Consider the following 16,657-nt stretch of genomic DNA (forward strand, 5'->3'; position numbering starts at 1 on the left):
AGAAGAAAATGCATTTGGTCTCTATAGCTATTTCAGTAGCTTTTTATGAAGCTCATCAACAGAACATAAAGCAATAGGTTAATTTTACTTTAGAAGCACAGGATCTTTAAACCCAGCTGATGCCCATAAAGATTAAAGTGCCTGCAAAATATCCCAACTAACATTCAATCCAAAGAGCAAAAAGGTAACAGCAAACTATTCAGTAAAAGCTGCAAGAAAAACCAAACCAATCTAAGCTAGTGTTTTCACTGTGTGATACCTTATATCTCCTGTAATGGAGGCCCATGGGGTATATATGCAAATAACCCCTTAAAGACATAAAGTGTTTCATCTACACGGCTTATGTACGTCAATGATTTCTTTCAATTTTTTTAGTTTTTATGGTTATTTTCATCCCAGTAAAGCCAAACTTCACTAACTGTGGACATGCAAGTTTTGGCCTGTTTATTGACCTCATCAACAAAGCATAAGTGGATAGTTTGGCTATACTTTAAAAACACAGGGTCTTTAAACCCAGCTGGTGCTCATAAAGATTAAGGTGTCTGCAAGATATCCAAACCAAAGGGTAAAAAGATCATACAGGCAAACCATTCACTAAAAAAACTGCAAGAAAAAAGCAGTCAAGCTAGAGTTTTCACAGTGTCATTCCTTAAGCCTCCTGTAATAGAGGAATATGGAATATATGCAGATGGCCCCTTAGGAACATCAAGTGTTTCAGCTACATAGATTATGAATGTCCATGACTTTTTTAAAGTCTTTATGGTTTATATAGTGCCTGCAAAATATCCTGTAATGGAGGCCCACCGGATATATGCAAATGACCCCTTAAGTAAATTTTATTTCCAAGTATCACACAGTGAAAACTGTAGCTTGCCTGGGTTTTTATATATGTATATATACATACATACATACATATATATATATATATATATATATATATATATATATATATATATATATATATATATATATATATATATATACATACACACACACACACACAAACACACGTACAACAGCATTTATATTGAAAGTTTCTATCTCTAAGTCAACAACAGTTAAAAGGTGATGTATTTCAGAGAACACACACCAGTCTTACACTTTTGCTTTGCTCAGTTTCAAACCTTTGTACGGTTGTCTAGTTGTTACCTTAATTACTCAATCATGGTCTTGACTTATTGATTGCCAAAACAAAGTATCATTCCTTCCAAGCCTTCAGTTACAGCTAATCTTTGAAAGATTTTTGAGACTGCAAAAATGTCAAATGTTAATCTCAGAATTCTGTATCTGTCCATTCATACATTAAAGGTACACAGCTTAAAGATTGCTTCATTTATTTACTCTGTTAAAATCCTTGATTTGTGCCTAGCAACAAAAATAATTTTGTATTATGCACAATAATAACTACTTCTTCAACTAACTTTAGAGGGTAGTGCTCCCTCATTATCCATGCATTAAGATGTTGTAAGTATGTTCAGATAATAACTGTGCCTTGCTTTATAACAATTACTCACTATTAGCTTATTCCATAGGGTCAGTTTATTTCAATTCATTCCTTGGTGTTATACTATTGTTCTGTGATATCTCCCAGAACAATGGTACCCTGGTACATGTACCACTGGCAGATCATTGGTGGTTATTTAAGCAGTCTGCTGTTTTCACATTTCTTAGTCTAGCAAAGAGATAAGAATAGCTTGGTAGCAGTTCATAGGTTCATAGATGATTGCTAGGATAACAACACCAGGGGTCTTTTTCAACCTAGTTTTGGCACCCTAGGATTATTTTATGGGATATATGTAAGCTTGGGTCTGAGTGGTCAAGCATTTTCAGGCTCCATCTGTCTACTACAGACCAAAGGTAAATTTCATTTTCCCCAACAACTGGTCCATGTTATGCTTACATTGGGTTAGGGAATAACTCTGCTTCATATGGATGGAAGCTTGTATGAAGGGATAGTCTCTGAGAGACATATACCTGCACTCCAACATGTCCTGTTTATGTTCCAGTCAAGGATTAGGTCCCTAGATCAGGTAATATTGATGCTACTTGGTTTGCAGATGTGCAACAGGTCCATCAGAGTGGGATAACAGGATGATTTTATGCCAGGCATCAGTTTGTTGGAGACTGACTGCAGGGAAAGGTCTTTGAGGCTGTCTGCTTTGGACATAATATTTATGCCCTATATTCTTTTTGTGAAGAACCTCTGTGGGTTGCATATGTCTGATCAAGTACATACTGAAGGGGGCATTATACTCAAGTATTGGTCTGATGAGGACTGAGAACAACAGAACACTGATATCCTTAAAACTAGTTACTATACCCTGGCTTATAAGTTGGGCAACATAGAACGATTTTCTCACTACCATACACACATGCTGGTCAAAGGCCAAGTTACCGTGAACATGCATTCCCAAATCCCTAACTATTGGGTATAATCTTAGGGGTGTATTAGCAATGTGGTAGTTTCCAGTGGTAGCTGTCTTTTCAAAGGACAACATTATGCATTTCTTGGCACTGAGTTTCAGACTGTTGCAATGGCACCAGTTATTAGTCTGTTTCAGATCTTCATAGAGGTGATTTGTGTCTTTGGGGGATTCTGTGACTATGCCTAATTTAAAGTCATCTGGTCATAGTCTGTTGATATTGGCCTTGACGTCAGAGAAATAGATGACAAAAAGGAGTGGCTCCAGCCCTTTTGCTTTAGAGACTCCACTAGTGATGGCCTCTTTGTGGAAGCAGACTTTGCTATCCTAACTTCCTGGGTCCTAGGACTCTAGGTAGCCAGTGGGTGACAAAGAAGTTTGCCCCTAATTTTATGAGTGTGTCTACAATGCTTGACTGGAGTATAGTGTCTACAATGCTTGACTGGAGTATAATGTTGAATGCTTTGACCAAGTCAGGGTAGGCAGTATGCATAATTTTCCGGCATCCATTGCTTTAATAATCTTCTTGAAGATGTCCACCAGATTGAGTAGGCATGACCTACCCTTAATAAAACTAAACTGGGCTGTATGTAGTGTCTGCAGATTTCCTTTGCTATTGTTTATCATTTCCAGGATAATTCTTTCCATGGCTTTCCATGTCAGACTAATCAGACATATGGGTCTTTAGTCACTCGAGTCTGTATAATTTTATGTTATTAATGAGTCATTCTGGGATATTATGAAAGCCCATTGATGCAGTGTTTTTAGTCTTGGAGAGTGCATTGAGGACCTGTTCCCTAGTGATAGCTGAGGAGAGGGTGGTAAAATTGGAGCTAAATTTTTGGCCAGTAAATTTGCTATATCCTCTGGCTCAGTATAGGTGGCTGTATTTACAGTTGGTTTGCTATACTGTTGTGCATTATATTTGAAGTTGTGTACATAGCTAAATAATGCCTTGTGATTGCCTGTGGTGTGGGTGGCTATTTTATCTCAATTTTGGTTTTGATAGATTTGCTTAGCTCCCTGAGTTGCTTATTTAGATTGATGAGGTAGTCCTTACCTTGCTGCCATTGCACTTCCTATTTTTTGCCATGATTGTCTTCCTTTTGTAACACAGCCTACTGATATAGGGATTCCACCAGGGTGGCTTGATTTTTGAGTTTGTCCTCTGCTTATTTTGGGTAGGTACAGCTATTTTTATGCAGCCATTAACATGCTAGTATAAACATTTTAGTGAAAAATTCCACTTAGGTAGCAGTATTGTCAAGGTTTTGGGGTGGGTTTGGAATTTTGCTAGGGTGTCACTTAATAGTAAGAAGTTTGACTTAGAATAAATAATTCCTAAAAATTTCTAGGGATTGCTGGGGTCCAGGGTTTTATTTTTATTTTAAAGAAGACAGCATTTCAGTCCAACCCAACATTACACTGGGGATGGGGAGCGGGGTTGCAGTGTTCTTCCAGGTTTATGAGGACCGTCTCAACGATATTAGTGCCCTTACCAGTCCAGACTGTTTGTTTACAAATTCCAGGAATCTCTGGACCTGTACGTTTGGGGTCATGCATGAGTCCCAGTGTATAGTTAGGTAGTTAAAGCAACCCATGAATATAGTTTTGGGTTGAATGGGGAATGTATTCAGAATGTTTAAATATGTGTTATGGGTTTCCTGGGTCATAGAGGGTGACCTATAGCTTGCAAGAATATGGCATGACACTTTACCTGTGGTAATCTGTCCATGGAAAAGCTCAAGTACATCATAGTGTTTGACCAACCTTGAAGTATTTTTGCTTTTGATATAAATTGAGGCACCTCTACCCTTTGTTCTTTCATGTGCAAAAGCTGTTCTAAATTTCTGGAAGGCATTATAGCCCTATGCTGCTGCCCACAGTTTTAAACCATATCTTCATTGTTTCTTTGCTGTTATATTACAAATATTGGCAAATGTATTTGTAAAACCTATGACTTTTTATACTTGTTTGATTGCTGACTTGGTCCCTTATTATTCATCACAATAGCAGCACCACTATTTTATCACCCCCCAAAAAAGACTACATATTCTGGTTTATAATTGTTACTGGTGTTAATTCGTTTAGTGTTAGTGGCACTCTCTTTTGTAAATAGTGACTCGGCTGGAAATGAGAATTCTGTATTCATGGTTTGTGGGGCACTATGAATAGAAATCTGTGTTTGAAAAAAACATGGTTGTAGGTTACCACAAATGGTAAGGCAGACATATTCCTAGAAATCTATTATCAGTGAAAATCTGAAGTTTGCAAGATCTTTTATGATATGTTGTGTTTTAGTCACCTGAATGCTATCCAAAGTGACTTCAGGCACATTTAAAGAAACCTCACTTTTTGCATGAGAAAGCCTTGCTGATATGTGAGAAAATAAAGTTGCATGAATAAATGCACTGCAGCACCGTGTTCAAATACAAGGATGATCTCTACATTTCATGTATGACTGAGATTAGCTGATGTATATCAGGCCAGACCTGAAGAGCTGTTGGGAATCCCAGGGATTATGAAGTTACATCCCGCATCAACTTTGTCTCTAGGATGTCTAGTTATAAAGCAGACCATAACTCACACCGTATTCTGTTCTTTTTTGGAGCAGCAGAAAAAAAAAAAAGATTTTAGAAAAAAATGTTCTTGTTTCCAGTCTAAAACCTAAAATATATACCATTACTACCACTATATGTTTAGCACTATTGAAAATCATTAAATTATTGCAATAAGATCTACCGAGTAGAAAGCTTAACCCACCAAACTTCCACAACTATCAAAGAAATGGGGACACGCAGCTATCTGAAACACACAGCATATCTACATTAAGAAGGTACATATGTGACTTTTTGACAAAACAAGGATGGAAGTGTCTACTACAGTGGTGATTCTTCTGGTCAAAGTTTTATGAATATGGTGAATATCCACACACGGTGTTATTGTTCATCATGGAGATCATTGTAGCAGTGCACTCATCATATGAATTGTAAATTAACAAGCAATATGAAATTCTGACTGAAGACAGGGAGCATGTATGACGTTCGGAGAGAAGACAGGGAGCATATATAAAGTTCTGACCCAAGACAGGGAGCATATATAAAGTTCTGAGCCAAGACAGGAATCATGGCTACAGTATGCCTTATAATACTGTAGCTGTAAAACTAGCTTTTCTTTTGTTTTGAGCATCTAATTCTTCAGAAAACCAGCATATGAAAGTCAGAGTGTCATCTTCAGAAATTCTCTGGTAAGAAACATTCTTGAGGAAGGCTGAAGTTGTAGCAGCTGTGGTAGCAGCTTATATTTTACAGTGTGTCTTGATCTGCCCTGTCAGAGTCTTGGCATACTCGTTATAGCAGAATGTGGTACCGATCAACCTTATGTACAATGTTTGCTTAGATAGCAGATGGTGGTGTCTGCCTGATATGGATAACACAACTAGTGGTCTAAAATCCATGTTTCTGTATTTATAATACCTTAGCTTTTTGTTTAGATCCAAATATGGAAAATGAAAAGTCTAAAGGCATGAAAAAGTGGTCTGTCTTCAAAGACATACTAACCCTGTAGAAGGTAATACAAGGCTCCCTGTACTAAACAGTCTGCAATTTCTAGACCCTTTTGTTGAAATAATGGCTATGAAGTAAATTTTTTTTGGCATACATATTACAGTTCAGCTGTACTGAAAGATTCAAAACAGGGCAGAGTCAGCTTCATTTTAACAAAATTCAGTTCACAGAACAGAACCATTGGTTTTCAGACTGTTGGATGGATTATAAGCTTGAAACAGCCCATCCACACTCAAGTGGCTTCAGCCTGGGTAATGGTTGTTGTTGTTGTGTCTTTCGGCACAGCGGAACTCCGGTCCGCTAATGATTGGCAGTAGATTTTTACGTGCCGACTTGCTGGGCCTGACGCACAACCTTCAACGAAGGGACGCTCATTCACGCATGTCGCCCCACAGAAGACGCTCTGAGAATCAAACGGGACAACGTCATACTGTGAGGCGACAATGCTACCGCAGCACCACCACCGCAGCCTGGGTAATTGTAAATATTGAAATTAATAATCCTGAAGGGGCAATTTCCATCTAAATAATTTTAGTTGCAGTCCTTCTGATAGTAGTTCCATAGAAGGGCATGGTAAGTTAAGACAGTTTTCCTACCAATAAATAGTTCTTTAGAGCAGTGAGTGTTTATTTCATAGCAAGGAATTCTTTCTCAACAGATGAAGAACTACTTTTTCTCAAATGCACTGCTGCTCTTTTTACTTATATATTCCTATTACTTCATTTATTTTTACACGGTTGCAAGAGGTTCTTGCCACCTTGCAAAGAACTTGTTTTCAGCAGTAGGGAAAAGCCATAACTAGGTGCAGTTAGTCTTGGAAACTCAATCAGCTGAAGCTCAGTGTGTGCTAATAAGCTGGCATTTGTAACAGTTTAGCAAGCAGCTTGCTACAGCTACAGAAGCACAGAAGAGCCAAAGAGCCTTTTTTTTCATTTTTCTTGTTTTGGTGTACATCAGGCTTTAGGAATACCTTTTATGTTTTTTGTCTTGAAGTTTGGGTTGCCAGTCTATGAAAATGACCAGAATTAAAGATGATCTGTCTACAGCTCTGACTGCTAGTGTTCCTGCAGGCTTCAGAGCTCAAAACAGCTCTTTATTGGAAGAAATGGTATCTCACGTCTAGACATTTCTTCAGTGAATATGAGGCATCACTGTGTTTGAATCACTGACTGAAATACAACATTTCACCCAAATATTGAACTTGATTGATTTAATAACATATTTCAACAAATCTTTGATATATAAAATATACAATGAATGTGAAAACAATTCAATATGAGTAAGGAGATTTTCAAAGGAATAAAATATGTTTGGCATGAACTTAAGGTTTGGAAAGGAAACTGTGCTACATACAACACCTGTGTACAAATAAATCACTTATGTTATGTCTCCAGAGCAAAATATCTTAATAAAAGCATTTATCTGTTTTGTCTTGTTCAGAAGATGTGCTTTTATTTCTCATTTTACATTTCTAGGAATGCTTTCCATTTTATACACTGCTGTACTGCACCGAACAACATGAACTTCATCAGGGTTTCATAAGTGGTCACCACCAAAAATTAATGTGAAGTCAACTTACAGCACTGCCAGTCTTCCCTGTGTCTCCATGAACACCTTCATCCCCTGGGTCACCCTGAAAAAAAATGTGATATGCTTATAACATTTTCTGCTTTCTCCCTTTGTGACAAAATTAAAACACACACACAAACACACACACACACACACACACACACACACACACACACACACACACACACACACACACACACACACACACACACACACACACACACACACACACACACACACACACACACACACACAAAGCATAAAATGCTTAAAACTCTGTAAAGTTAATGCTTTTGCAGAGTGTTATACAACCTATGTAGGTCATAGGCATGCACCTCTAAGAATACACTTTTTATAAGAGGCAGCAGTTGAAAACAGAATGCTCCTTTCCAATGTGTACATGAGCAACATTTTGAGGGTTGATTAGATTTTTTTTTTAAATGATAGGTGGATGGGGTGACAGAATGAGGTTTGAGTATACAACATACTATCTGGCTATACTCTTGCACACACACTCACACATGCACATCCAATAAATACAACAGGCAATGAAATGCAAAAAAGTAATGATTTGCAGGTTGGAGTTTTATTACATACATTTTGTTAGCATGCTATTTGATGATGAGGAAACGACTTAACAAGGTCAGTTCTCTGAGGTCATCCATGCAAAACAGAGGGTTTGGCTAATTTTTAGTTTTACTTGATTAAAACAGGAATTAAATAAAATAAACATATTGAAATATCATTTTCTTTCATCTACTAAATAAACACTTCCGAAATTAGACTCCATTAAGTATTAATCTGATTCAGATCAAAGGAAATACTATATTCAGAGTTTTCCATTTTGCTGGAACTGAGAATGCTTTCATTGCCAAAATATTATTAGTTTTCAAGCATGAAAAGTTGCATATTTTTGGACTTTTGGCTGTTCTGTCATTTAAAATATAAGATGGCATATAATAAGATAATCTCCTTCTCTAAGGAGTACCCTAGTACATAATTGTTAGTACAATGTGCCGGTGGTTTATTTAAACATCTGACACACACATGCTGTATGCAAACTTGTGGTTTACACAATGTTTCATATTTGCTTTCACAGCATAACTTAGTTTCTGTATTTTTTCTGAGACAGTAGCAGGTAGTTGGATTAATTATGCAGTACTGACATTGCAGTGCGGTGTAGATGTGTAGCTAGTTCAACTAACACCTTGTGCCAGTCTCACAAAGTCATGCCCCATTTCTGCATGCAACCAGTTAGCTTTCTTTACTTCAGCACCCAATCCACACTGCACCCCCACCTGCAGCTCTTCAAGTAAAGAGGAAAAAAAAGTGTCCACTACATCCACTAGTGCACCAACCAGATTGCCAGATACATGCCTTCCTCCCTCCTGGTCCCGGAACTATTTAGGTCCCTTTTCTGCGCCCTGCCCTGACCTTTCTCCTTCCTTACATTGTATTTTATAAAAAAATATATATACACAGACATACACACACACACACACACACATATATATATATATATATATTTGTAGCAAACTACCAGTTAGTTTATTCCATGCACAGAGTACTCCAGAGCTCAGATTTTAGTTAAAAGATAGATTTTTTTTTAACCGCAACAAAATACCCTGCATGGAGTGCTACAGTTCTAAGGTTTTAGTTAAAGGAAACAAAAAAAGAAAATGTTTTAAATTGTAGCAAACAATTTGCTGCAGTTTATACTCTGCATGGAGTTTTACAGCACTCTGGTTTTAGTTAAAACAAGCAAACAAAAAAAGAGATGTTTTAAATTGTAGCAAACTGTCATACAGTTTAAACCACAAAGAGAGTGCTACAGCACTCTAGTTTGACTGAAAATGTAATACCGTTTTTTAAAAGCTGATATGCATTAAAGACCAAATGGGATCATCTAACCACACCCCATAATACTTTGTGCCTGGGGCAGTTGCTTCTTTACCCCATGCTAGCTATGCTTCTGGTGCAGTCTAAGAGGTGGTGAACTCCTGACAGTGTTGTCCTTCAGATGTGACATTAAACCAAGACTCCATCTGCCTGAATTGTTGATGGAAAAGGTGGATATAAAAGTTATCCCACAGCACTAATGGGGAAGTTGCCTGGTATTCTGGCCAAACTTCCCCTAGTTAGTGTGAATACCACCTCAGGCTAGCAAAGTGGGACTAACCTGGCCAACACAGTATAAACAAATAAAATAAATAAATAAATAAGAAAACCTGAACTGTAGTTCCGATCTGGGACAATTTTCAGCTTGTCTGTGTATAGGGCTTTGTCCAGACTATAAATAATAAAATACTTCACAGCATTTTATTTTTTTTCACTGCCTTTCTAACATTACTTTGTGATAACATTTTTTGGGGACACCTTTGGGTATGGGGGACATAGAACTTGATAATGCTTCAACGGCAGAAAGCTAACATGAATTTATTGAGTAGAACAACACCCATTCACACAGTGCAACTTAATGATATAGCATCCTACGTTTTGTAGATTTTACCTTGTATATTCAGTAACTTTATGTTTGATACCCCTTTTACAATGGAGGTCAAGGAAAATTTTCAACTTTAGATGCTGGTAGAGAATGCAAATGAAATATACATTTTTAGTATGTAGGATGCAGTAGTATTTTATACAAGTGAGCATATGGACATTTCTGCAATGCATAACATTTTACAAGGTCAGTCAATACTAATAACTGATTATGCAGTACAAAATATATATCTGATAGTGTAACGTAGCATTCATTACTAGTGATGAAATGTTAACATTTAGTAATTGCACAGGCTACATGATGCAGGTAAGTGAACAAATCATGATGACATTAATCAGTCACTTGTGACTGAACTTATTTATTTATTTATTCATAAACTGATTTCTTAATTGTGTAGATGGATGACCCATGGACCCTTTTCTACAATAACTCAGGCACCAAAGACAACAACAATCAAACAGAAAAAAAGTTATAGTTTAGGTGTATGGTACTTTGAAATGAATTACTTGATACATTTTGTTATAGTGGTATTTCTTAGTTGGATACAAGTTGAAAATCTAATATCTTCACTTAAGGTTTACTAAAACTACAGGCAGTATTTGTAAGCAAGGTACACAGCAGCAAAAAGGCAGATATGCATTAAAACCCATGTACCATGCTCTATATAATTTACAAAACTCCCATAGACCTCTGAGCATGCTAGAGTGTAGGCATATACTCAGCTGAAGGATTCCAGGTATGCAAATTGGGATCCATAGTAGTGTCCATGATTCACAATCAAGTGAATTAAAGACTGCATAATGGAGCAGGGATGGAAGGCTACAATGAATGCAATGGCTGGCAAGGAAAGATGATGGATTGCATAGATGACCAACACCATACCATAACATACCATACTGTACCATACCACACAGTACCATATGCATACCATACCATACCGTACCATACCATACCATACCATACCATACCATACCATACCATACCATACCATACTGCATTATATCATACCATACCATACCATACCCTGAAATGACACCTTCAGCAAAACAAGGAAACAGGATGGGATATAACGGCATATAATAGGTTGTGCTGTGATGCATTCAAGTTCACTGTTGGAACTAAACCTGGTCCACCCCCAGCACAATGATGTTGCTGAGCCAATTGAAGTGGCTGCAATAGTAGATTCCTACATCTGCATGTTGTGCTAATAACAGACCCCCCCCCCCCTATAGTCATGGTAACTTGGGAAAAATCTTTTTTTCAATCAGCCCCTGCCATGAGGGTAGAGGTCCTTAGCCATAGACTTTGTCACTCCGGCTGCAGTAAGGTAATGGCCTTGGAACATGAATAAGCATTTGGAGTTTGTCACTGTGTTTGTATATAAGTGACAGTTTGTAGTTTGTCATTGTGGCTGTGGATGTTTAAAACTTTTACATCAAATTTTACAGCAAAAACATTGACAGCTATTTGCTAAATAAAACAAAAAGAGACTTAACATGAGCAACAGTAAACTTATCTTCACTTGAAAGTCACATTTATTGAAAACGCATCTGTCAATCCATTAAACTACAAAGACCCTGCAGGGATTCATAGTCAGACAGCATATCATAAATGACTAGCTGGAGGGTAAGTGAAGGCTATGCAAAAAGTGCAGGAATTCAAAAGGGAAAGCTTGTGACAGCCCGCTGGACACAAGTGTCCTTCAGGGGCAGCCCAGAAGCACTGTCTGGTGAACTGACCTGGTCAGAGAAGATGATAGAAAGCTGAGGAAATCAAATCATGCACTACACAAAGCATCTCATAGCTTTACTCACCTGCACTAAGTGCCAGACAAAGTGTTGTTGCCCAGTCGCAGTGCATATAGAAGAATTTGCTCTGAGCCATCAAGCTCATACTCTACCAATTAAGCCCAGAAGTCCACAGTTTGATGCCTTATCACAACATGCATTCAATTTATTTTTATTATCTACATCATCTGATGGTTTTCAAAAAAAAAAAACTGTTCTCATTTTCTTAAAAACAGGTAGGGGTAAGACTTTAGTGATGATATCAACTAAGATTTTAGTATTGTTCACTTCTAGATATGATGTTGTTTCCTACAATAACAGTCTTGTGAGGGCTCTCAACTGATAACATTGTGCAGTTTCTCAAAATACTGTTGATAGTGCAGTGCAGAATTCCATGATATTCAAGTTCTGTTCTGTGCTCATGTATTATATTTAATGAGGACACCAGGAGAACAAATGAAATAAGAAGTAATTAACCCAACAGCTTTAGTTTTATATGTTTTTCTTGTGGTTTGCTATTTTATAATTCTGCTTATTTGATCAATATTTAAGATAAATTAGGGAAAGTGGTGTCATTTAAAGAAAAGTAATATATGCATGATTATATTCAGCCAGAAATGTCAGTCTTTTTTAAATGATGAACAGAAGATACCAAAAATTATCTGCAGAAATGTGTTCTTAAGATGAGTTATAATGTTTCTCAATGAAGCGTCTTATTAACATTAGTCTAAATTATATGTGACAGATCAAGTCAGTGAATATCTTACATTTAGAATTTCAGATATAATATCCATGCCATAACTTAAAATAAACAAGTATATACCTGCCGTCCTGCATTTCCTTTGCTTCCTTTGGGACCACGAACAATGCTATTTCGTCCTGGACTGCCCTTAAAATTATTAAGAAAACAGTATGAATTTCAAAATCAAAGCAAGGTACATGTTCCATATACTTTTCTTTACTATTAATGGAAATGTGTTCCATATATTTCTGCTTCTCATTTTTAGCAGAGCTGCAGCTATGCATCAGATATTATTAGAATTCATGTTACAGCCAGTTCTTTCAAACTGTCCATCTGCATTTGATTTACATACTTGGTGAAATATTAACAGACATTTAGTGAGCAAGGTATTGACCATTACATCATGTGACTTGCTAAAACGTCATTCTGCTTTTCACTACCTATACATACATACATAGACATACATATTCTATCTATATATATATATATATATATAGAAGTGGAATTCAAAAACACCAGTGTTGACAAACCAGTATGAATGCGCTGAGATACTGCCTCAACACATTCAAAATGTCAAACTCAAAAAAACAAATAAAAGCATAATTTTTGCATAGGAGTGCAAGCCCCCTGCACCCCTACGCCTTAAAAAAAGTATATATATATATATACATATATATATATATATATATACATATATATATATATACATATATATATATATATATATATATATATATATATATATATATATATATATACATACACACATACACACACACACACACACACACACACACACACACACACACACACACACACACACACACACATACACACACACACATATATGTATATGTATAGATTGCAAGCACGCGGTAATAGCATATTCCCCAAACCCAGGAATTCTAACATCTCTCACACCTCTCGACTGGCTGCTTAACCAATCAAAATCAGCCAACTAAGCAGATATCTGCAAAACAAGCAGCACCAGAATTTCCCATTCTAAAGACTTAAACCTTGCCTGTGATATAAATAGGACCTGCTGGACAGACAGGTATGTACCCAGATATTACTCCACTTCTGTAACAAGGTCTCCATCTATGTGAAGCAGAGTTCCCCCCAATCAAATTCAAGTGCAACCTGGACAATTGGATGGGGAACTGGAAATTCATCCTGGTTTGGCAACTATGTCGCTTATGGACACAGGCAACCTGTAATGGTTCGTCTCCCAGACCCCAGCTTGTAAATGTTTCATCTCCCAAGACCCTGCTAACACTTATCAAGGGTATCAGAACTTGTCAGAGATTTGGGATGCATGGGTAGGCTTAAAAAGGCCCCTTTGGTCATTAGCCTAGTAAACACCTATGAACCTATGAGATGTTTCAACTAAACACACATTCGGCATTCTGTACGGAGCCCATATATGGGTCTACTTCAGAAGATCGACAGACCATTTGATCAACATTCGTTTGGTTGACAGCTCATTTGGTCAACAACCAGTAGTCAAGGCAAAAACCTGGGCATTGCCCCCCTCCCCAATGTTGTGCAACCTTGGAGTTGATATATATAGTTAGGGGGTGTGTGGGGGCACAGCCCACACATTAGGGGGTGTGGGGGGCAAAGCCCCCCACTTATTTCCATTTAAAATGTGTAGTTTTTGTTGTATTTACATGTTTTAAGCCCCCCCCCACTCCAGGGTCACACAACACTGGGGAGGGGGGCAATTCCCAGGTTTTTGCCTTGACTACTGGTTGTCGACCAAATGAGCTGTCGAACAAATGAATGTCGATCAAATGGTCTGTCGATCTTCTGTTGTTTTGGCACAGAAGGTGCCCATGGCTACACCATCTATTTGGAGGTATAGTTGATCCTTAAACATGAAAATGTTATTCTCCAAGACAATTTTCATTAAAAATGATATAATTTCTCTCTTGGGTACATTAAAACATGTGTGTTTTTCTAAATAATTCTGTAGCTTGACTATGCCCTGATGGTTAGGAATAACTGTAAATAGGGATTGGACATCTAACGTGACCATAATAAATCCCCTTGAATGCATGTTAGTACTACAAAACTGATGCAGAGCCATTATAAACTGTTTAGAGACTCTAAGGATATATGTATTCCGATCTACCAGGGGTCTCAGGACTTTTTCTAATTATATGGATATAGGTTCAGTACACCATCCTTTACCTGAGACAATGGGTCTCATAGGCGGATCAAGGGGATTCTTGTGTACTTTAGGGATACCTTTCATGATAGGTATTGTTGGATCCTAATGGTTAAGGTGTCTGCCTTATAAACACAAGGTGTAGGGTTTGACTCTCACAAGGGATAATTATCTAGGCTTAAAATGGCTCGCAAGTGCAGTTAGCCTAGTACTAATCTATGAACCTATGAACCTAAAATACTTAGACAAATCAAATTCTAGTACTCTCATTGGCTGGCTTTCTTCTAAACTGGTCCTTATTCTCTTCTGTATGCTAAGTACATCTTTATAAGCCAACTTCTTATAGGAAGTGTCATTCTTTAACATGTTCTTCATTTTATTGATATAAAGATCCCTGTCCATAAGTACTATTGGTCTGCCCTTATCGGCTGGACATATACAAAAAGTGTCATCTTCCTGTAAAGACTTCAATGCTAACCTTTCTTTATAACTCAGATTAAAGAAATCTTTTCTCCCCTTATTATTATTATTATTAACATTGTTGGATGTACTACAAAACGCATCATACAGAGCTTCAGTGCACAGTTTTTCAAATACATTGAGTACAGGATGATTGGACGGTACATAAGTACTGGGCTTACGTAAATTATAGCTATTACTAAAACCCTGGTTGCCATATATCACGTTTAACATTACTGTCCTCATATAACATTTTAGATCTAAAATGTAGTCAGTTACCTCTACAGGTTGTGCTGTTATAAAAGAGACCCGCTTCTCAAGTATTTGTAGTTCATTATATGAAAGTTCTCTGGCGGATATACTCCACACTACTGAATTGCATTGTTCGACCACATCTTCTTTATGGTGTGGGTAACATTGTTGGTACTCTGGTGGTATTTTCTTTTTAATCTTGTCCTGCTTTTCGATCTCTCTCTGCTGGCAGAACCCTTCACGGCTATGGGTAAAGGGTAATTCAAATTCAGCTGCTTTTCCCCTTCCTGTATAGATGTTGTTGTATTCACTCTTACAGGAAGGGAGTTGGTGCCATCTGCTGGTAATTGTAAGGTAGATCCCATAGGAGTTTTCCATCTGGCCCCAAGCTGCTCATCCTTAGAACGATTTGAGTTATTAATTTGTAGAGTCTTCCCTTCTTTTAAATCAGTTTGTAAATGGGATTCATTTGCAATTTCCCTAACCACTATACAGTCCCTGCTGATGATGTTCTGGTGCTTAATCAACTCCCCTGACCTATCATGTACTCCTAAGGTGGATGTTGGTTCAAATACTGCTCGCCTATTGGTTACATCGTTTTCCTTCGGCCAGGTGAAAACATGGCTATTGAGAAAGTCCCATTTGTCCCTTTCTAACTTTTATAGTTTATTATGCAGAGTCTTTTTCTCATTTAAAGCCAGAGTGTCCATGATATTGCCTACCTTAATATCAATTAAGGCTTCTGGAAACTCTGCATATAAGTCTGTTTGCACTTTGAGCAGCTCCTCTGAGAGCTCCTGCTCTTCCAGTTTGAAAAAATCGATCGTTATATTTAAAACTAAGTTCATTATTGAGCTTCTTCCACACCTCTAGCAGCGTGGGATATGTACTCCCATATGTGGGCATTTTGAGGATATGGAGCCCTCTCGGGATAATCTTTAAGGTGAGACATGCTTCAAAGTAAAAATGTTGCATTTGAAGTCTATTTTATTTGAACAAACTGTCTTCAAAATGATTTACTTTCCGCCTAAGGAGATTTAAGTCAGTATTTTGATGGTTATCAACTCCATTACTTACAGATAGATTATCCTGCAACAAAGGGTTGCTCACTCTATTCAGAGAATCTCACACCCTGTTCTTGATGGAAATATTGTTGGTTGGTATGCGACCTTCTGGTAGTCCAACT

At 37.4% G+C, this 16,657-nt stretch overlaps 1 protein-coding gene across 1 annotated transcript in view; it reads right to left on the minus strand.

Annotated features, from left to right (window-relative positions):
• LOC122796879 (collagen alpha-6(VI) chain-like) overlaps nt 1-16,657 on the minus strand; it is a 1,248,728-nt gene that overhangs the window by 483,418 nt on the left and 748,653 nt on the right. Inside the window, exons 21-22 of the mRNA XM_044065630.1 lie at nt 12,672-12,737; nt 7,569-7,622 (exon numbers count right to left, since the gene is read on the minus strand). Of these exons, the coding sequence (XP_043921565.1) occupies nt 7,569-7,622; nt 12,672-12,737 (120 nt within the window). The remainder of the gene's footprint in view (nt 1-7,568; nt 7,623-12,671; nt 12,738-16,657) is intronic.

This window comes from Protopterus annectens, chromosome 3.part0, assembly GCF_019279795.1.
Source record: "Protopterus annectens isolate FY-2018-M chromosome 3.part0, PAN1.0, whole genome shotgun sequence".
NCBI lineage: Eukaryota > Metazoa > Chordata > Ceratodontiformes > Protopteridae > Protopterus > Protopterus annectens.